The sequence below is a fragment of the Antechinus flavipes genome, chromosome 2, assembly GCF_016432865.1.
Source record: "Antechinus flavipes isolate AdamAnt ecotype Samford, QLD, Australia chromosome 2, AdamAnt_v2, whole genome shotgun sequence".
Lineage (NCBI taxonomy): Eukaryota > Metazoa > Chordata > Mammalia > Dasyuromorphia > Dasyuridae > Antechinus > Antechinus flavipes.
Window position 1 is genome coordinate 320,819,546 of NC_067399.1, and position 18,995 is coordinate 320,838,540.

Below are 18,995 nucleotides of genomic sequence, written 5' to 3' on the forward strand. Positions count from 1 at the left end.
TCAGTAAGTCTTAGATGCAAATCTCACCTCTGACATTTACTAGATGTGTAATATCAGGGAAATAATTTAACCTGATCTTCAGTTTCCTCATCTGAAAAACCTATAGTACCTAAATAAGATAAGTTTTGAAGTTGAAGTGAGATTACCTAAAGTGCTTTGCAACTTTTATTTCTGTTATTTTTGTTCCTCAGGCAGTCCCCACTGAATGACTTTGCTTATTATTCAGTAAATCCTTATTAGGAGCTGAAGAATGTACTGTTGTCAGAACTTAAGCCAATCAGCCATTGAGGGTTTTGTTGTGTTTTTTTAAATTTGGGTCCGTGGAATGGGATGTTGCAGTTTAATACTAGTGGGACTATCTCACCTATGCTGACATCTTCTGGACCTTATAACCTGTAATTCTGCATTAACAACCTACCTTTGGTCCCTTAGGATCTGGTCGACTATTGTTGAAATACCTCAGTGTGATGTATGAGCTATTCCTCACTTGATTGTGTTTTGATAGATCAAGTTATGGATAATTTGGGTGTTTACATGCCCTTGGGGGGAAGTACAGTAAATGTGTATTGCTCCCAGATGAGGGCATAGTGCTTCTAGAGACCTGAATATACTGTGACTGAGAAGAATGCATGAGTCTAGTTTATTACTGCACATGCTCTCCTAGAGAACATCTTCATTTGTTAGGATTTATTGAAGAAACCACTGGTACCATTTGGTGGAAGGAGTTGGTAACCCCTGTCCTGTCTTTATTAACTAAAGAAGAGAACTAAATGGTGAAATAAGACTTTTAAAGGCTTTTTTTCCCTGCAGTTCTTTGATGACTGCAGTTATGTCTTACTCTCCATTAGGAGATGATCCTGTTTTTTATTTACATTTTTTGAAAGCTCATCTGTCTACAAATATTTATTAAGTGCTTATTGTCTGCCAGTCACCATGCTAAATTCTCAGGATATAAAGGCAAAAGACAATCCCAGCTCTCAAGTGTTAAATTTTCAGGGGGAGACGACACATGACGAAGTACATACAAAGTATATACAGAAGAGATGATAAAATTTGTAAAGAAAAATATGCTAACAGGTGGGGTAGGACTAGGAAGGTCTCCTGCAGACTTGGCAGAAATACTATTAGCTTTTTCTTCACCTTGCCAATCAGGATAGCTATTATATTTTGGGTTAAACATATATTTTAACATATATCACATATATTGGATTGCTTGCCATGTTGCGGGGGGGAAGGAAGGAGGGGAAACTCTGAAATACAAGACTATGTAAGGGTCAGTGTTGAAAAGTTATCCATGCATATGTTTTGAAAATAGCTTTTTAAAAAATATTTTGGGTTAAGGAACAATATGGAGATTGTGTCAATTATTCAATATATGTATTTCTGTATTATATCTGGGGTTTGTACATGGTGCAGGCTGGGACCTACTGACCTTATCCCTTGCCTCTTTATGTAGAGGCATTTGATGGCACAGTGGATAGAATGCTGGACTTGGAGTTAGGAAGATCTGAGTTCAAATTTAGCCTCTGACATTTAGTGCCTGTATAACCTTGAGCAAGACACTCAAGTTCTTTTTGCTTCTGTTTTCTTCAGTTTTGAGATGCTGTAACATCTTATAGCGTTTGTTGTTGAGGATCGAAGGAGAAATTTGTAGAAGTGCTTAGCAGAGGGCATGGCACATAGTAGGTGCTATCTACATGCTTATTCCCTATTCTCCCTCTTCATTACCCCTCTGTGATAGATTTTTCTCTAGCCATTTATAATGGATAGATTGCACTCAATGGCTCTATTTTTGATTGGATGGATAGTCAGCAACACTGGATCACACCTGGGTGTAGTTTGAAAATAGCAGGGAAATTGTTATATCCAAATTATCTGAACCTTCCAAATCTTCCCTTCCTGCATCTATTCCACATCTCAAGAGTCAAGCCCTTGCCACTTTCTGATTTGACCTGGAAGGTAGAAACTGACATGGCTTTTTTCTGTGTCATTGGCCTTAAGTTCTCTCTGGGCCTTTTTCTGCTGCCTCAACTAGCCCTTGACCACCTCTTCAGGGATTCTTGCAAAATTAACATATGTTCCTCTTTAATCCTGCCAAAGTCAATTTACCCTCAGAGTTGGCTGAGAGTAGGGAGCAACACAAACACCTTTAAATCCTTGGATTCTTTTCATTTCTAGTGATTGTATCTATTTTATGTCCCTTTTTTTCCCTGTCCATAAGAATTGAATGACTTAAACTAGATGGTCTAATTAAACTAGGAGTCAGCTGAAATATTGGATTGATGAAATTCAATACCTAGTTAATAATAGCTAAATTTTAAAATGGTTTTTCTTTACCACAACCTTTTGAGATAGGCTAATGTAAGAATTATTATCCCCATTTTTCAGATGAAAATTGAAACTTTTAGAAATGAAATGATCAATTCATCATATAATTTATACATGGATAATGTCACTGATATGAAAGACCAATTACTGAATCAACAGTTTGTTCAGGAGAGGCTCAAAGTTGGTTTTGGAGGGTAGTACTGAATAGTGATTATATGATATAGTTGCTGTTGATGACTTTTGCTCAGTTTTTTCTCCCATCTTAAATGGCTGATGAGGAGCTTTAGTTTAAGTGCTGATTCGTTTTATTTCTAGCCATTTCATGCTTTATTATCTTGTTTTATAAGGTAATAAATGAAGAAGACTTTATTAAGAAACTGGACTGCAAACCTGATCAACATCTGAAGGTGGTTTCCATATTTGGAAATACTGGAGATGGAAAGTCTCATACCCTTAACCATACTTTTTTCTATGGCCGTGAGGTCTTCAAAACATCCCCAGCACAGGAGTCCTGCACAGTGGGGGTTTGGGCAGCGTATGACCCAGTCCACAAAGTGGCGGTAGTAGATACAGAAGGGCTTCTGGGAGCTACTGTCAACCTAAGTCAGAGGACACGGCTGCTGCTCAAGGTTCTAGCCATCTCTGATCTGGTCATCTATCGGACTCATGCCGACAGGCTGCATAATGACCTGTTCAAGTTCCTTGGAGATGCTTCAGAAGCCTACCTGAAACACTTTACTAAGGAGCTCAAGGCCACCTCTGCCCGCTGTGGTCTAGATGTCCCTTTATCTACTCTGGGTCCTGCAGTCATCATTTTCCATGAAACAGTACATACCCAACTGTTGGGTTCTGGTGAGTAATTACAGAAGCATATTGATTTTGCCTAAATAAAAGAGAAAAAATGTAGTTGTTAGTTTGCTAGTATTTTCTTTTCTGTATATTTTTTTCTCCCATATATAATGGGCATAGTAAATGTTGGCTGATTTTCTTCCTTTTCCTCAAAAGAACAAATAAAAGAATATGTAGAAGAGAAACTTTTTAAACAAAAATCTTAAGAGATTGGATTTTTTTTTCCCCAAGTAATTTACTTAACTATCTTATATAAAAAATATTCGATTTAAAGTCAGAAAATCTGGGTTTGAATAATGAGACTGCCCATTTCTTGTGCCTCCTTGTGGATTACTCACTTTTCTCTATTCTTATCTATAAAGCGAGGGAGATAGATTAGATCACTGTTTCTTAAATTTTTTGGTCTCAGAATCCTTTAACTCTCTAAAAAATTAATTAGGGACCCCAAAGAATTTTTGTTTATATGGCTTACACATATAAGGATTTACTATATTGGAAATTAAGATTCATAAAATTTTAAAACATTAACTTATTTAAAAACAATCCATTGCATGTCAATATAAATATTTTTTATGAAAAAAAAACAAACAAACCAAAAAAAGTGATGAGTAGTATTGATTTATGTATTTTTTGCGAATCTGTCTAATGCCTGGCTAAATAGACAGTTGGATTCTCATCTCTGTTTTTGCATTCAGTCTATTGCAATATGTTGTTTTGGTTTGAAGTATGTGAAGAAAATCCAGCTTCATACAAATATTTAACTAATAAAGGGAATCTTCCACATTTTACTTTTTTATTTAAAAAATTTTAAGAGCTTTTTATTTTCAAAATACACGTAAAGATAGTTATCTTTTGCAAAACATTGTGTTCCAAATTTTTCTTCCTCTCTTTCTCCGCCCTCCTCCGCCCTCCTCCCTTAGATAGCAAGTAAGCCAATATGGGTTAAACATTTTGTAATTCTTGGAAGAACATTTTAATAGGCAAATAATGTCTTAGTATTGTGAAAATAGTTTTGATTTTGGGAACTTGAAAGGGTCAGTTCCCAGATTACATAGTGAGTTAGCTAGACTAGATGATCATTAAGATAACTTCTAGTTCTAAGTCCTTTGATCTATGTTAGTTTGCCTTGATCATGTTAGATCCTTTCTTAAATTGCATACTTCTTGAGGTGCTTTCCCTCATGCTTGGTATCAAATATTTGTTACCATATTTTAAATAATAGTGAGTGAGTCTACTATGGAGCTCTGTATGAATAATGCTATTAAATACTTATCTTTTAAATTGGTTAGGATAGGATAAGAACAGTTACTATTTCTGATCTAGGAAGAATTTCCACTATTATGGTGGAGAGTGGGTAAAGGCTGGGGGAAGGAGCAAAAAAGAAAAAAGTATCAATGAAACATGACAAAAATAGAAGTAAATTCAGAAAAAGGACATGGGAAATCTGTTGTATTTTTACTTTGTATCCTATACAATCCTCTTTTGTCTCATTTTTTGTTGAAGGAAATGTTCATGTTTGCTGATGTTTTTCATACTAATAAAAAATTAAAAATGACTTTAAAGAACATTACCACCAATATATTACATAATCTATCCTTATAATTTGGGAATTGGGAATAATTATTTGATGATTGGTAGCAGAACCTCTTTGCAAAATGGTTTTGTTTCATGAATTTAGAAATATCATAGGTATCATATCATACTTCATTTAGTAAAAACTTGACATAAAATATTCTGCAGTATACTTTTGATCCCATCCTCTAATCTAGCATTACAAAGGGGTCAATTTCTAAGGTAAATGTGGTTCGAACACGTGTTCATTAAAGTTTTAATGGCAGGCCTGAATTCTGGTAGGGGAGTGGGGGTGCATATCTTCCTGTTTGCCAATTAAATACTCTAAATTAATATTTTACTCAAACCAGAGAAACCAGGAAGGAATAATATAAAATCAGTGGTATTTGTTTCAGGGGACTTGTATGAGTAAGAGAAAGGAAGTTCTTGGAAAATAGTAAGGTTGAGCAAAATGATTTTCATGATACTTTTCAGCTCTACAATTATGAATTTAAGAAAAGGAACAGGAGAAGAGAGACTATTCTAAGATTGCTTAATTGCTACAATTAAATATTGTAATTTAATCTTCAGGGCTTTGGGAAAGAGGTTCATTGCTACCTTTTGGTCTGTAGTTGTCTTTCGATGTCACCAGTAGTATGTTGCATTATCAAGAATTCTTTATAGAAATATGAGAATAGAATAGACAAATTTTAGATAGAGAGTAGAACTGAGGAAAAACATGATTTGATTTGTCACCTCTTTTATTACATATGATTTCTACTTTTTTACTTGATATGGTTTTCTTTCTTCGCTTAGAGGTAAATGAATGATCTTAATTTTGTAAATGATACAGGCTAAAATTATTGGAGAAGTGTTTTGGCCAAGGGCCTATTCTGTACTTATACCCTACTTTGCTTCATTTTACTTTCTGGCTTCTGATTAGCAGTGAGAGAAACAGGGACTTAAGGCCCATTGTATGTGTGTAATATTCCTTGTGTTGTTCCCTTAAAAAATCGAAAGGGCATATAAGAAAAAAATAGCTAAGACATAGATAAGAGAGATTTCCTTTTCTGTCTTACTAATAACTTCCTTTATGAACTTAAGGAAGATGCCAATCCTAGCAGTCTTCAGTTTATCAAAAAGTTTTTTTTTTTTTTTTTTTTTTTTTGTTGTTGTTTAAGCTGTTTGCTCATGAACCTATGTGTGCCTTCACAGATCACCCCTCTGAGGTGCCTGAGAAGCTGATCCAGGACCGGTTTCGGAAGCTGGGTCGATTCCCTGAAGCTTTCAGTTCCATCCACTACAAAGGAACGAGGACTTACAATCCCCCTACAGATTTCTCTGGGCTCAGGCGGGCCTTGGAGCAGCAGCTGGAGAACAACACCACCCGTTCTCCCAGGCACCCAGGGGTCATCTACAAAGCACTAAAGGTCAGTGGGTTCCCAATGACTAGTACTCATTAAGTTCCTAGTATTCATTTTCTAGGGCAGCTATTGGGAAAGAATTGGGTAGTTGGACTACATTAGCAAAATCCAACAGGTAGCAGCACTCCTTCCTTTGTCTCAGAAGACATTTTAAGAATAGGAAAAGGAAATTCAACTCTGAACTGTGCTACTGGTCCCTTTCACCAGGCCCCCTTATCCTTTATCTCAATCAGCTTTAATCCTCTTAAAGAATCTTTTTATATTGCAAATTTATTTATATTATAGAACTAATGATGTCATTTCAGATCATGATTGATATAAAATCTCTCACTTAGAAAATCTGTAGCTTAGATTTAGTTCTTGCCTTCCAACATTAAGATTGTAGTATTCTAACTATACCTATGTGGAAAGCTCATAATTTTGCTACTGCTCATTCCATCTCCTCATGAGATGTAATTTGTGAAACATCCACATACATATCAATACCTCGAAATCATATTGGTCATTAGTCAGTTGGCCTGTCCTGCTATATAAGAAAAAACAATGAAACTTTGGTGCAACAAAGGAATAGCTCCTCCAGGTCAGAATGATTGGAAAAGTAGCAATTTTTATATTTTTAAGGCACCTAATATAATTCTCATATCCACTACTTTGTTTTACTTATGTGCATACAGGTTACTCCTCTCTCCCTCATTCTTCTCCCTCCCTACTACCTCCCCCAAGTAACTCTATACATACCTGTCAAATATTCCTGGATTCATTTTAGTTAGATATTCTCTTTAACTAAAATGGATCCAGGAATATAGAAAACTAAAAACCCTTGTCAGTTCTTGCTCATGAAAGCTTAAGACTGCCATCATAGCCCTTCTCAGACACTTACCTGGATTAATATTTAGATGAAACTATCAAAGGACACTAATACATTGAGACTTTTAAGTCTCTGAAATCTCCTCCAGCCTTATTTGCTAGGCATATTGAAGAATAGGGGCAACTGCTGAGGTCTCTTAGGTTTAAGATGCATAGAAGTTGTCTGAACAGCTGTGTGATTACAAGAATTCTGACCAAATTGTAGTTATGACAATCCTTGTTTTCCTAATGACATAATGGTTTCTTGCTGAAGTGGTGGCATATGATATTGAGTGATTGATTTTAACAGAGTTGTTGGGGCTCTTTTTCAGCAATGATTTAGTTTATTAAAATTTTTAAATCTTTGAAATATTCTGTAAAAGATAGTTTAGGGCTGTTCTTCAAATTGGGATTTAAAAGAGCAATACAGTTATTGTTAGAAAAGCATAGCTTAATGTTTATTTGTCAGGGTGACTACTAGAGGTTAAAATTGGATCCAGGGGGATTATTAGATTGTAGTTCCTTTTCCTGATTCCTAGCTACCCCCATCAGATCTGTTTTATTTTGCTAACTTCTTCCTTTTTCCATGTTAGTCTGTTGCTTCCTCAACTTCTCATTAGTGTGTTTAGTAAACTTTGAGAGATAGATACTCATGTCATAATAGAATTTTCAAAATCTGAGTGTTTAAATATGATTTGAGGATGAGTTTAAGAAGTTTTTAGAAGTATATTCTCATTTAATGAGTGACCCCTAATTCAGAATTGTGACAGTGAATCAGAGATCTCTTAGGGGTTCACATGCTGTGAAATCTAATGGTTTTGCCAGTATCCTAAATATTGCTTTCATTTTCCTTATAGTCCTTCCTAATGTAGGTTAACCTCTTAAATATTTTTAAAAAGAGAATTACAGGGACAACTAGGTGGTGCAGTGGATAGAGCACCAGCCCTGAAGTCAGAAGACTCGAGTTCAAATCTGGTCTCAGACACTTAACACTTCCTAGCCGTGTGACTCTGAGCGAGTCACTTAACCCCAATTGCCTCAGCAAAAAAAAAAAAAAATACATTTAAAATCATTGACATCCTCCTACCTCTATTCTGCATTAGAATTCATAACCGCCAAGAGTGGTTTTCATCTTTCATCTTTCATCTCTTACTAAAAAAGAAAGATAGCTATGGGAAAAATACATTAGTAAGAAGAACAGAAGAATTAACTTGTAGTCAACTCCTTTACACATATTGCATTATTACAATACATCCAGAAACAGTGTCCTTGTCCTTTGTGGGCTTCACAATAATCTCCTTGTCACCCAGCAAGAATCTTGGTATTACTTCCTTTAGTGAAATTTCCTTCTGTCTAGCTAGAGTCTATGTCTCCTTCTATTTATCATATGTTTTACTTGTTTTATGCTTTCTGCCCTTGTTTACCATTGTGTTGGCAGGAACTGCCTCAGCAGAAATATATTCTAGCAGAGTTGGCAAATTTACCTTGTTAGTGGCAGAGGACAAATCCAGTATTATGAGAATTAGGTTATCAGTACCAGAATCTAAGGCTTTTAGCGTGGGAAATTACCTTGATAGTAAAGATGAAGTAATTGAGGCCCAAAGAGGTGAAGTTATTTGCTCAAGTTAATACTAGTTTGTACATTGGGTAAATGACAGAGGTAGAAGAGATTAAGTCCTGGAATCCAGGACTTTTGACTGAAGAGAAATCTAATGGACTTTCTATTACATTATATTCCTTGTGAGTCCAGGCTGCTGCTATGTAATTGAGGCAATCATTTAAAAATTAATACTGGCTTTATATGACATCGTCCTTCCTTAGGCTAGCAAATAAAGAGAAATCTTTGGCCCTCAAATTCCATCATGAGATATTTACCAGTGTCTCTATTTAATCATTATTGGGTCAGGAAGGGAAATGAGGGAGAGTCAAACTTTATCTTAAGGTTTACTGTCTAAAACTCCACAATTTTGAAATAGGAAATGTATTGCATGCTCTTGTTTAGTGCTAGCCATGGGGGTACAATAGAGAAAGAGCCGTGTTGTTGCCAGGACAATTGAAGTTCAGGATCATCTGGTCTCCAAGCAACCATTCCCAGACATGTTACAAATGCTTTTCCAAGGTTTTGTTCAGAAGGGAGACCCTTCCCTGACTTTCTCCTCCAAACTTGGGACCTTGGGAGGAGGAGAACCCAAGAAACTTAGGAATGATGTGAAATCTGGAATCTTGGATGGGGAGCAAGTTTGGATCATGTGGTATTATCTACATTGGAAAAGAAAATTCAGTTTGCAATTGAGGGAGGAGGACAGCTTTCATTCACTTTGGTACTTATTAAATTCCCTAATATTTTTCTTCTTTGGGTCAGATAAACCAGCTGAAACATGGCAGTATTGTTAAACATCATCTAGTTCTTAAATGACCGTAGGAAAATATTTATTGATTACCTTATCCACTTTCCAGAAGATGATCCTTAGGAAATACTTTGCAATTGGCATCTGAAGTAAAATCTGGTTTGCTTTGAATGCAGTCTGCCTTCTTCTGTGATGTCATAAGGAATTATTGTCTTAGCAGAGATACAGCTATGAGAAACATGTCGCTGGAAATGACAGTTATTTTTATGAGCTTACTTCATAGGAAATCTTCTTGTAAAATGAGCCCAGAAATTTAGAATTATCCAGGAAATCCAATGTCATCACCCTTTCTTAAATAAAAAAGAGTAGACCAGCAAGTATTTGAAGCAAAGATGATTCTTGAACTTTCATTGCTGTTGGGTCACAATTTTCCTTGCCATTAGATTTATGCTTACAATTTTCCAAAGTAAAATTCCATAACAAATGATATGCTTGGTAGACCAAGTACATAGTTTTCCTGGGTGTTATCATTTAGTAATGTTCTCTAAAGATTTCATCAAAAGTTAACATTTCTAAGATTCTATCTACAGTGAAAGTTATGATACTTGTCCAGATTCCCAGCTGGCTTCATCTATAGGAAACTGGCTTTTCTGGTGTTGTTTAAGAGTTATACCCAGTAGGGCTCAGCACTCCAACTCCCTAAATAATATCTTAAATCCTGAAATTCCACATTTGTTTTTTCTTTTGGGTTTTGACCAATATGAGAGCTCCCTAATGCGATGCAAATCCTACCAGCTTCTGGATACAACTTTAAGGACAAGACTTTTAAGTATTGATGCCTTTCTTGATTTTTCCAATTCCCCTCCTTATCTAGGAGTATTCTTTCCTTCTGATCTTGAGATACAATTTTTCATACTTTTCTCATGTACTTGTATTAATTTTTTTGTAAGTATAAATATGTGCCTTACAACTATTAGCTTATTGGAGGGTAGTACTCCATTTTATTTGTATTTGTATCTTTCCTATGCTTGCTAGCTTGCCTAATTGATGCATGTTGAATGAATGAATGAAAATTCTTGTAAAACTAACATTTTTAAGAGATTACAGTTAAGGTTCTTTAATGGGGATTAGAATTTAAAGTTGGTGGGGAAAGGAAAAGGTCTATAGTTAAATTACCTTAACTTACTTATAATGTGAAATATAGTAGGATAAGTGGTAAGAGGAAAAGGTCTATAGCCAAAATTATCTTAAATTGCCTATAAGGTGAAATGTATATAGCAGAATATCTTTAAAAAGTTCTTAGTTGGAAAGAGGGGTTAAGACTTTTAAAAGAGGACCGTTATATCAACAATCAGATGGATCTGAGATGGTTGCTATGGAAACAATTGAATGTAAATTTTATTTTTCACTACACCCAGCTAAAGTATTGATCAGGAGGCAGGCTGGAACCAGGACTTCTACTCAAATAGAAGAAAACTAAAAACAGGTAAAGACTCAGCTGGCAGGGAAATTGATGATTAGGGAAAAATACTTTTGAAAACTCTTCACATGTAAGTTGTACATATAATAATATCAAAGAGTATGCACACCACCATATAACTTACTCTTTTTGCTTAGTTAATGATTGAAGTCATAGAGAACCACAAAGTCAAAGGAAGCATATCGGGGAACCTTCTGGCTGACCAGGAAGTTCTTCCAGCTGAAGCAGAATGACTAGATTGGATATGAATGTATGAATGTGATGTGGAGGAGATTCTAGAATCATGCAATCTACTAAGATGCTCACACTGTGAGATGCATGCAAGAACTGAAGATAATTGAAAGTAGACTCACACTTCCCCTTCTTAGGCCCTGGGCTTATAAATGGAATGGATCACAGGCACTAAATAAATTATTTCTGACCCCCTTTCCTTTTTCCATTCTCCCCACTCCCCTTATTCCCTCCCCCCTCTCCCTCCTCTTCCTTTCCCTTCTCTCTCCTTCTTTTCCCTCCCCTCCCCTTCTTTTCCCTGTCCTTTCCCTTTTCCCTTCTCCTCCTCCCCCTTCTCTCTTCCCTCCCTCACTTTCCTTCTCTCTTCCCTATTCCTCTTCTTCCTCTTCTCTCTCCCTTTTCCCTCTCCCTTCTCCCTCTCTCTTCTCCCTGTTTCCCTTCCTGTTTTCCCCTCTCTCCCTTTCCCCCCTCTCATTTCTTTCATTTCCTCCCTCTTCTATCCTATCCCACCCATCCTGGACTCCTTTTCAAGTTCCATTGCCACAGAGATTCTTTGCAGGCAAGCAACTTAAGTCATGCAGAATGCTAAATAATTGATATTGATAGTGATGGAAGAGCATGACTGCTGCCTAAATTCAACTTATGTGTCCTAGAAAGAGAGGGGAAGAGGGAGAAGGGACAGGAAGAAGAAGGGTAAAAAGGGGGGGGTGAGAAGGGAAGAGAGGAAGAAGAGGGAGTGGGGGATGGGTGGGATAGGATCATAATGCCCTAGGAGAGAGGGGTTGGAGCATAGAATTCAGAGCAGTAAGGAATGTAGAAATCATATAGTCTCAACCCCTTCATTTTACAGATCAAGGAAGGAAGCCCAGAGAGTTTCCAGGAGAGAGGGGTTCTGTAAAAGGGAAGGAAAGAGGGCCTCAAACACAAACTTTGTCTATCTCACTGTTTTACTTAGTCAATTCAACATATAGCAAGGGAATCCTCTTCCCTCCCCCCCCCCCCAACTTTCCCCCTAGAACAACAAACATTTTGCTTGGCCTATAATCAGACTGTCTGCAGGAGTTTGGACCACTGTTCATGAAACTGGGATGGTTTGAGACAGATCTTATAGGGAATTGTAAGAGAAACCTGTTGATTATGGTCAGCAACTTCCCTATATGAGGAAAGAATGTTTACTGGGGAGTGAAGACAAGTTTCCGGTGGCACTTGATCTTTTCAACAAGTATCTTTTGAATGTCTGAGGTGTGCATTTCACTATCCTAGGCATATATAAAATAAGTAAAACAGATGATCCATGCTGTACAGAGCTTATTCTATAGTTGAGAAAACAAGAAAATTTAAAGACCAAGCTATGTGATACCTGGACTAAGTTATAGGGCTCAGGAAGAGGGGATGATTTGGGTTGGAGGATTCAGGAAGGCTTCGTGATAGGGCAGAAGATGGGATTTGAATTTGAGTGTTTAAGTATGAATAGTTAAGATAGGGGTAAGAGAAGAGAGAGGCCCTATTCCAAGAAAAAGAATTCATATTTAGATTAAAGCTATATTTTTGTTATAATGGGTTTTTTTTGGTGTGTGTACCTTACTATTTTCAAGTTTTATGATAAATGGTTTTGTTGCTTTTTCAAAAATCATCTCCAGAGGATAATTGTTACATTTTAATCATTAAATTGGATCATTTTATACTTGTCTAAGCTTTTATTTATTTAAATATGTCCCATTGTATAAAGTTCTCTCCAGAGTTTGAAGCTTCTGCATTGACATTGGAATCTCTTTGCCTCTGCCCAATTTCTTTTCATTAAAAAAATTATTCCTTCTTCCAAAAACAAACCAAAACGAAAACCTCTCCCTTTTGCAAGGTAACCTAAATGATTAAGCTAATTATTGAAAACCTGGAATTTAAAGTGAAATTGGATGCCTTTTAATGACTACAGAATCTAATTTTTTTATTTGCATAACTTTGGAAATAGCTGATTGAAATTGTATTGCTTTTTTCACAGATTCAACTTTGTCTAAGACTTAGAGAGGAAAACAAAATTTAGCTTGAAAGCATGACCTCCTAGAATGTACTAAGTAAATAGAGGGTTAGAAATGGCAGATATCTTTCAAGATAGATTTTTCCATTTGTCTCTGCAAAAACTTTATCCTTTGACCTGAAACTTATTTCAATTTCAAAAAGGCTCAGCTGCTTCTTGGCTTTTGGCTTAATTGTACCGAAGAAAGATTGCCAAATATTATGATATTTCCTCCTTATTTTTTGGAATAGTTTTCTCCCTCATCTTGACATTGGCCCAAGCATTAATAAGCCATCTATGTAGATTATGAGGGCAGGGAAAAGAAAGAGTAAGGAATGCAGAAAATCCTCAACTTTATATTCACTATGAGAACTGTCACCTTTCTATGCCTTATTTTCTTATTGTCAACTGACGGTGATAAAATTGACCACTTAGATTTGTAAATGTCTGAGATTAAAGATCTAGTGTATAATATGTTTTAACTTTAAATAGAATAAAGGGGAACTGTCAGCTTATTTTGATCCTTTCATGGCTTTTGGAAAAGAGGGTAATATTAATTTCTTACTAAGGCTTATTGAAATATTGCTTAATGCTTTGTAGGCCATGATAGCAGCACTTGCATTCTATTGGTCTCCACTCCCTAGGTGGGGAATCTCTCAGAGCAGACTAGTAATTTAGCCTTTCTATGGAAACTACCTCCCCTTTGAAGAGAAAACAGGGCAGAAGTGGTTTTCTCTTGAGTTACTTAGGAGTTTCTTGCCTTCCCCCTCAATTCTGGCAGGCATTGAGTGACCGCTTCAGCGGTGAAATCCCTGATGACCAGATGGCTCACAGTTCCTTTTTTCCAGACGAGTACTTCACCTGCTCCTCCATTTGCCTCAGCTGTGGGTAAGTGAAGAAAACAATTCACCCTACCTATTACCAGAAGAATAAGGGAGTAGGCTTGGCCTCCTTTGTAGGACAAATTAAATGAAGCCCAATTTTTTAAAGTTGTAAGATAGCCTGTGGAACATAATATCTTATAAAGTTCAAAACCTACCTTAGGATTAACCTGGGAAAATTCCAAATCAGAATGGCATTTGGGCAAGGTGGGATAGAGGTTGGGTTCAAAATCTAAATATCAATATCATATTGAATTATCTAATGAATATTGAATCTCTGAGAGAGTTCAGTATAAGGTAAAAAGCAGTGGGGTTCCTGTAGGAGAATTAAATTTGACTTTAATTTTGCTACTTATTAGAGGGTTGGAGAAACATTTATTAAGTATGTATTATTTTCAAGGCACTGAAGAAAAAAGAATCCTTCCTCTCAAAGAAATATTCTACAGATTTTTGTTAATGTTTTGTATAGTGTTTTAAGGCTCATAAAAATTATCTCACTTGAATCCTCACTGACAGCATTTTTTCTGCTCTATAAATGAAACTGAGACATAAAAAGGTTAAGTGATTGGCTAGTGTAGCATCTGGGATTCAATCCCAGGTCCTTTCCTTGATTACTACCTCCCTGGATGACCCTAAGCAAATCACCCACTTAACTGGGTGTTAGTTTCCTCATTTGCAAAATGAAAACTCATGTTTAACATTTTTGGGAAAAAAAAGAACAAACAGCACCTCAGCAGATTACACAAAGTTGGCAAGGATATGCTGTATTATTTGAATCAGTATCCAAAATCATCTTGACAGGATTGAGCTGAATCTAATAAGATAAAATTTAATGGAGATAAATTGTAAAGTGTTATACATAAACTTAACAAATTAATCTCACAAATATTGGGGAAAACATGGATAGAAAATAGTTTTTCTGAAAAAGCTTTGGAGTTTTAGTTGACTAAAAAAGCTGCTCAGTAAGAGACAACAGCTTAAAAAAGCTAATGCAGTTTTAGATTTCATTAATAGAGGTATAGTTTCAGGAACTGGGGGCAATTTTTGTTGTGTTTTATTCTGCCCTCATCAGTTCTCATTCAATATTTTGTTTAGTTATGGGTGTCTCATATTAGGAAGGACATTGTTGTTAAGTTTAGACAATGGTTTGAGGAGGACAATTATAGTAGGTTTTTTTGAGTTAATTCTGGATGAGGATCACTTAAAGGAACTGGAGATATTTTAGCTTCAAGAAAGTGAGACTTAGAAAGGATATCATAATAACCATATTGAAGGATTATTCAATATGGAAAGTTATAATATGGAAGAAGGATTAGACTTGCTCTATTTGGTTGAACAAGGTTCAGAGTAAAAATAAGTAACTTAGAAGACGTTTCAGAGTCACATCTAAGCTTTCTCTAAGAGGGGAAAAATTTTGAGTTATCCAAAGTGTAACTGGCTATCTTTGGAGGTGGTAGATTGCTTGATATTGGAGCCTTTAAGTAAAGACTATTTGTCAGGTATGTTGGCAGAGAAATTCTTTTTCCAGTATTGGTTGGACTAGATGGTTATTGGAAAGTGGATTCAAGAGTTAAGACCCAGATTCAAATTCCAACCCAGACATTTCCTCTTTGTCTGGGCAGATCTCCCAACCTCTCTGTGCCTATTTTTTTATCTGTAAAAGTAGGGTAATGGGCTTAATGGCGCTAAGGCTTCATGTAGCTCTTAAAATGATCCTATGATATTAAGCTTCATCTCTTATTAAGTATCTAATATCTTTTTTTTTTTCTTTTTCCTAATGGGAAACTTCAAGTCCTCCTTTAGCTGTCCCACCTTGGAAATGATTTTTTTTTCTTCTTTTCACTTCATAATGTCTCTTCTGTCTTTCCTCTTCTTTGAACTCACAGAGCTGCTACTCTAATTTGTCCTTATCACCTCCCATTTGACTGTTGTGATAACCTCTTCATTGGTCTCCCTGCTTTTCAAATCTTTTTTTCCAGTCTGTTTTCCACAGTTACCAAATTGATATTTCTTGAGTAGAGATCTGCCAATGTCACTTGTCGGCTCAGTAATGTCAGGTGGTTCTTTATTCCTTTTGGAATAAAATACAAACTTGTTTGTTTGGCATTTAAAGCCCTCCAGACAAGCTGTCTTCAGCCTATTTTTTCCAGTCTTAAATATTTGCTCTCTTTCATGCTCCAAACAGTCTAGTCAAACTGACTTACTAATTAGTATTCTTTCACAACATTACATTTCCCATCCCCAAGCCTTTGCAGAAGCTGTTAGCCCCATGCCTGAAATGCACTCTTTTCTTACCTCTGTCATTTAGAAATCTTTCTCTTGATTGCTTTAAATCCCAGCTTAAGACCTATCTCCAAATTAGTTTTTTCCTGATTACCTCCAATAGTTGCTAGAGCCTCTTCCCAAATTATTTTATACCTGTAGTTTCTATATTTTCTTTTTACTTGTATAAATTTGCATGTACATATTTTTCCCTGTTCCCGCTTACTAGTCATAGTAATGCTAATGATTGCACCACAACAATATCTTATGACTGTTTTTGACCTAAAATATCTTCCAGGCAACAAACAAGTTCCCTTGCTTGTTGCATCACTGTTACTTTTTGGATCATAGGTCTGGATGTAAAAATAGCATGAATCATGGAAAAGAAGGAGTGCCTCATGAAGCAAAGAGCCGGTGTAGATACTCCCACCAGTATGATAACCGGGTTTATACCTGTAAAGTAAGTAACTGAGAGATTTTGTTTTTTCTACAGATATACATTTTTTTTTCTCTCCTCTGAGAGATTGAAGCTTGAAATAATCCACAAGCTATCTCTTATTCTATCCCAATGCTTTTGGAGTCAGAATTCCAAGTGTGTTGTAATGTTACTGGTACCTTTTGTCAGGTATTTAAGTGTTCATTTTCAGATGGGATTTTTTTTTAGACACTTCTTTTTTTACTTTTATGTCCTCTAGATCTACAGTTTAGAGATTGGTCTTAAGGCTACATATTCACTCAAAATTTCTTTAGCCATAATATACTATCTAATCATTTTTAGACTTTATATTCATGTGTATGCTTATGTTCTATTGATTAACTTCCAGAGAATTGGCATCTTTAAAAAAGTGGTCCTTTTTTTCTGACCTATATTTGATCCCAAATTTCATCAGTATTCATGAGGGGCTGGGGTCTTCTCTATCCACAAGAAGCTGATGGAGTTTTATATGTTCCAGGCCTGCTATGAAAGAGGAAAGGAGGTCAGTGTGGTACCTAAAACATCCGCTTCCACTGACTCCCCTTGGATGGGTCTTGCAAAATATGCATGGTCTGGGTAAGTAGAGGTAGCTAAGTTTCAGATACTTCAGTATATACCCATCTCCTCCTTATGCCTATCTGGATTACTCTTTACCTCCATTACAGGTATGTGATTGAGTGTCCTAACTGTGGTGTGGTATATCGTAGTCGGCAGTACTGGTTTGGGAATCAAGATCCTGTGGACACAGTTGTACGGACAGAAATTGAACATGTCTGGCCTGGAGTAAGTATTCTCTTTTTTCTTTTTTCTTCCTGGCTATCTAGTAATACATAAATGTGGCAGAAGGTTATTTTTTTGATGTCAGAATTTGTCATTAATACATTGGTAATGATGACTTCTGGTAAAGATTGTTTTGTAAAAGGTTGTGAAGGAGCCTTGTTCTTTAGCATTTCAGCAGATAGCTGAAAAGGGCTCTAGATATATACCAATGATAAAGAAAACTGAAAAGGAACAGAAGCTCCTCTATCTAATCTAGGGTTCAAGGACTGTACAAGTGCATAGCCAGACTGCTTGGAGATGCCAGCAGAAGCTCTAGTAAATAGGTCTGAAGCTTGGGAGATCTGAGAAAAGAGCAGTGTTAAGGAATACTGCAAGCTTTGGTAAATAGGACCAAAATCAGTAGGCACTTTGAATGTGGACATTTCTGGTGAAGGGCAGGGGAGGTGGGAGAAATAGAATGAGGAGGAGTCAGAAATGAAAGTGATATGTAATACTTTAGTATTGACACTTAAGCCTAGTCAGAGAAGAAAAAGAAATTTAGGGAACATGTATATACAAAGAGAAAATAATGAATATGCCATTTTACAAACGATATGACTGTTTACATAGAGAATCTTAGGGATTCAACTAGACATCAGTTTGAAATATTAACTTCAATAAAGTAGGAATATATAAAATAAACCCATACAAATCAATAGCCATTTTACATGTTATTAATTTGAAAGAAATAGAAAAAATCTCACTTCAAATAACTGTGCCTTGATATCTATGTAGTCATTATTCATGAATAAAAGTACAAAAGTACAAAGTACTTTGTGTGGAAATTAAGAAATTTGCTTGTGATTGAACTCCATAAAAAATGTGGTGGAAATGCATGAATAATTTAGGCAGATCTAATGCCATACTGTTTAAATTAACAAGGAATTATTTTGTAGAATTATGTAAAATAATTATAACATTTATCTAGAGGAATAAAGGCCAAGAATTTCAAGGGGATACTACAAAAGGTTCAAATTGAGTGGAACTAATTATATTAGATGTCAAAGTACATGATAAAGTAGTAAGTAATAAGATAATTTGATGCTGGTAAGAAAAAAATGTTTATCAATGGGACAATCTAATAATTAATCTTACATAGTAATATAGTGTATGATAAATTCAGGGACACTAACTACTAGATACTACTAAACACTATTTTTCATCAAAATTCCTGGAAAAAGTGGAAAGCACTTTTAGCAGTAATTAGTTTTAGAGTAACATTATACTATATCCTACAATACTCCTCATGGAAAAATGAATGAAATACCAAAGGATATTTCATGAAAATCCAACTATGAGGAGGAGAATTCTTAGCTAAACAAGGAATAGAGATTATCTAAAAAGATAAAAGCAATAGTTGATTAGCTTTAGTGCTAGTTGATGCATTGATTTAGAATGAGAAGGAAAACAATTTGAGAAGTTTCCATTACAAATATCTCTTAAAGGTCTGTTAATCTAAGCTATTTAGAGAATTGATAAAAATGCAT

The 18,995-nt window shown here is 35.8% G+C and overlaps 1 protein-coding gene and 1 long non-coding RNA gene across 6 annotated transcripts in view; one reads left to right on the forward strand and one right to left on the reverse strand.

The window, feature by feature from the left end:
• The window catches only part of ZFYVE1 (zinc finger FYVE-type containing 1), a 64,910-nt gene that overhangs the window by 35,167 nt on the left and 10,748 nt on the right, over window positions 1-18,995 (forward strand). For 2 of the 5 annotated variants that reach the window (XM_051977659.1, XM_051977658.1), the window contains exons 3-8: window positions 2,676-3,180; window positions 5,944-6,158; window positions 13,853-13,959; window positions 16,566-16,674; window positions 17,168-17,265; window positions 17,355-17,472. In XM_051977659.1, coding sequence (XP_051833619.1) covers window positions 2,676-3,180; window positions 5,944-6,158; window positions 13,853-13,959; window positions 16,566-16,674; window positions 17,168-17,265; window positions 17,355-17,472 — 1,152 coding nt within the window. Of the gene's footprint in view, window positions 1-2,675; window positions 3,181-5,943; window positions 6,159-9,211; window positions 9,320-10,764; window positions 10,833-12,134; window positions 12,300-13,852; window positions 13,960-16,565; window positions 16,675-17,167; window positions 17,266-17,354; window positions 17,473-18,995 lie in introns of those variants that run through there. The other 3 variants (XM_051977663.1, XM_051977662.1, XM_051977660.1) reach the window with 3 other exon arrangements.
• Window positions 3,118-9,052, reverse strand: LOC127549538 (uncharacterized). The gene is made up of 3 exons (XR_007950652.1): window positions 8,086-9,052; window positions 5,347-5,404; window positions 3,118-3,211 (listed from the first exon to the last, which is right to left on the reverse strand). It is a non-coding gene; the product is annotated as an uncharacterized LOC127549538 (long non-coding RNA).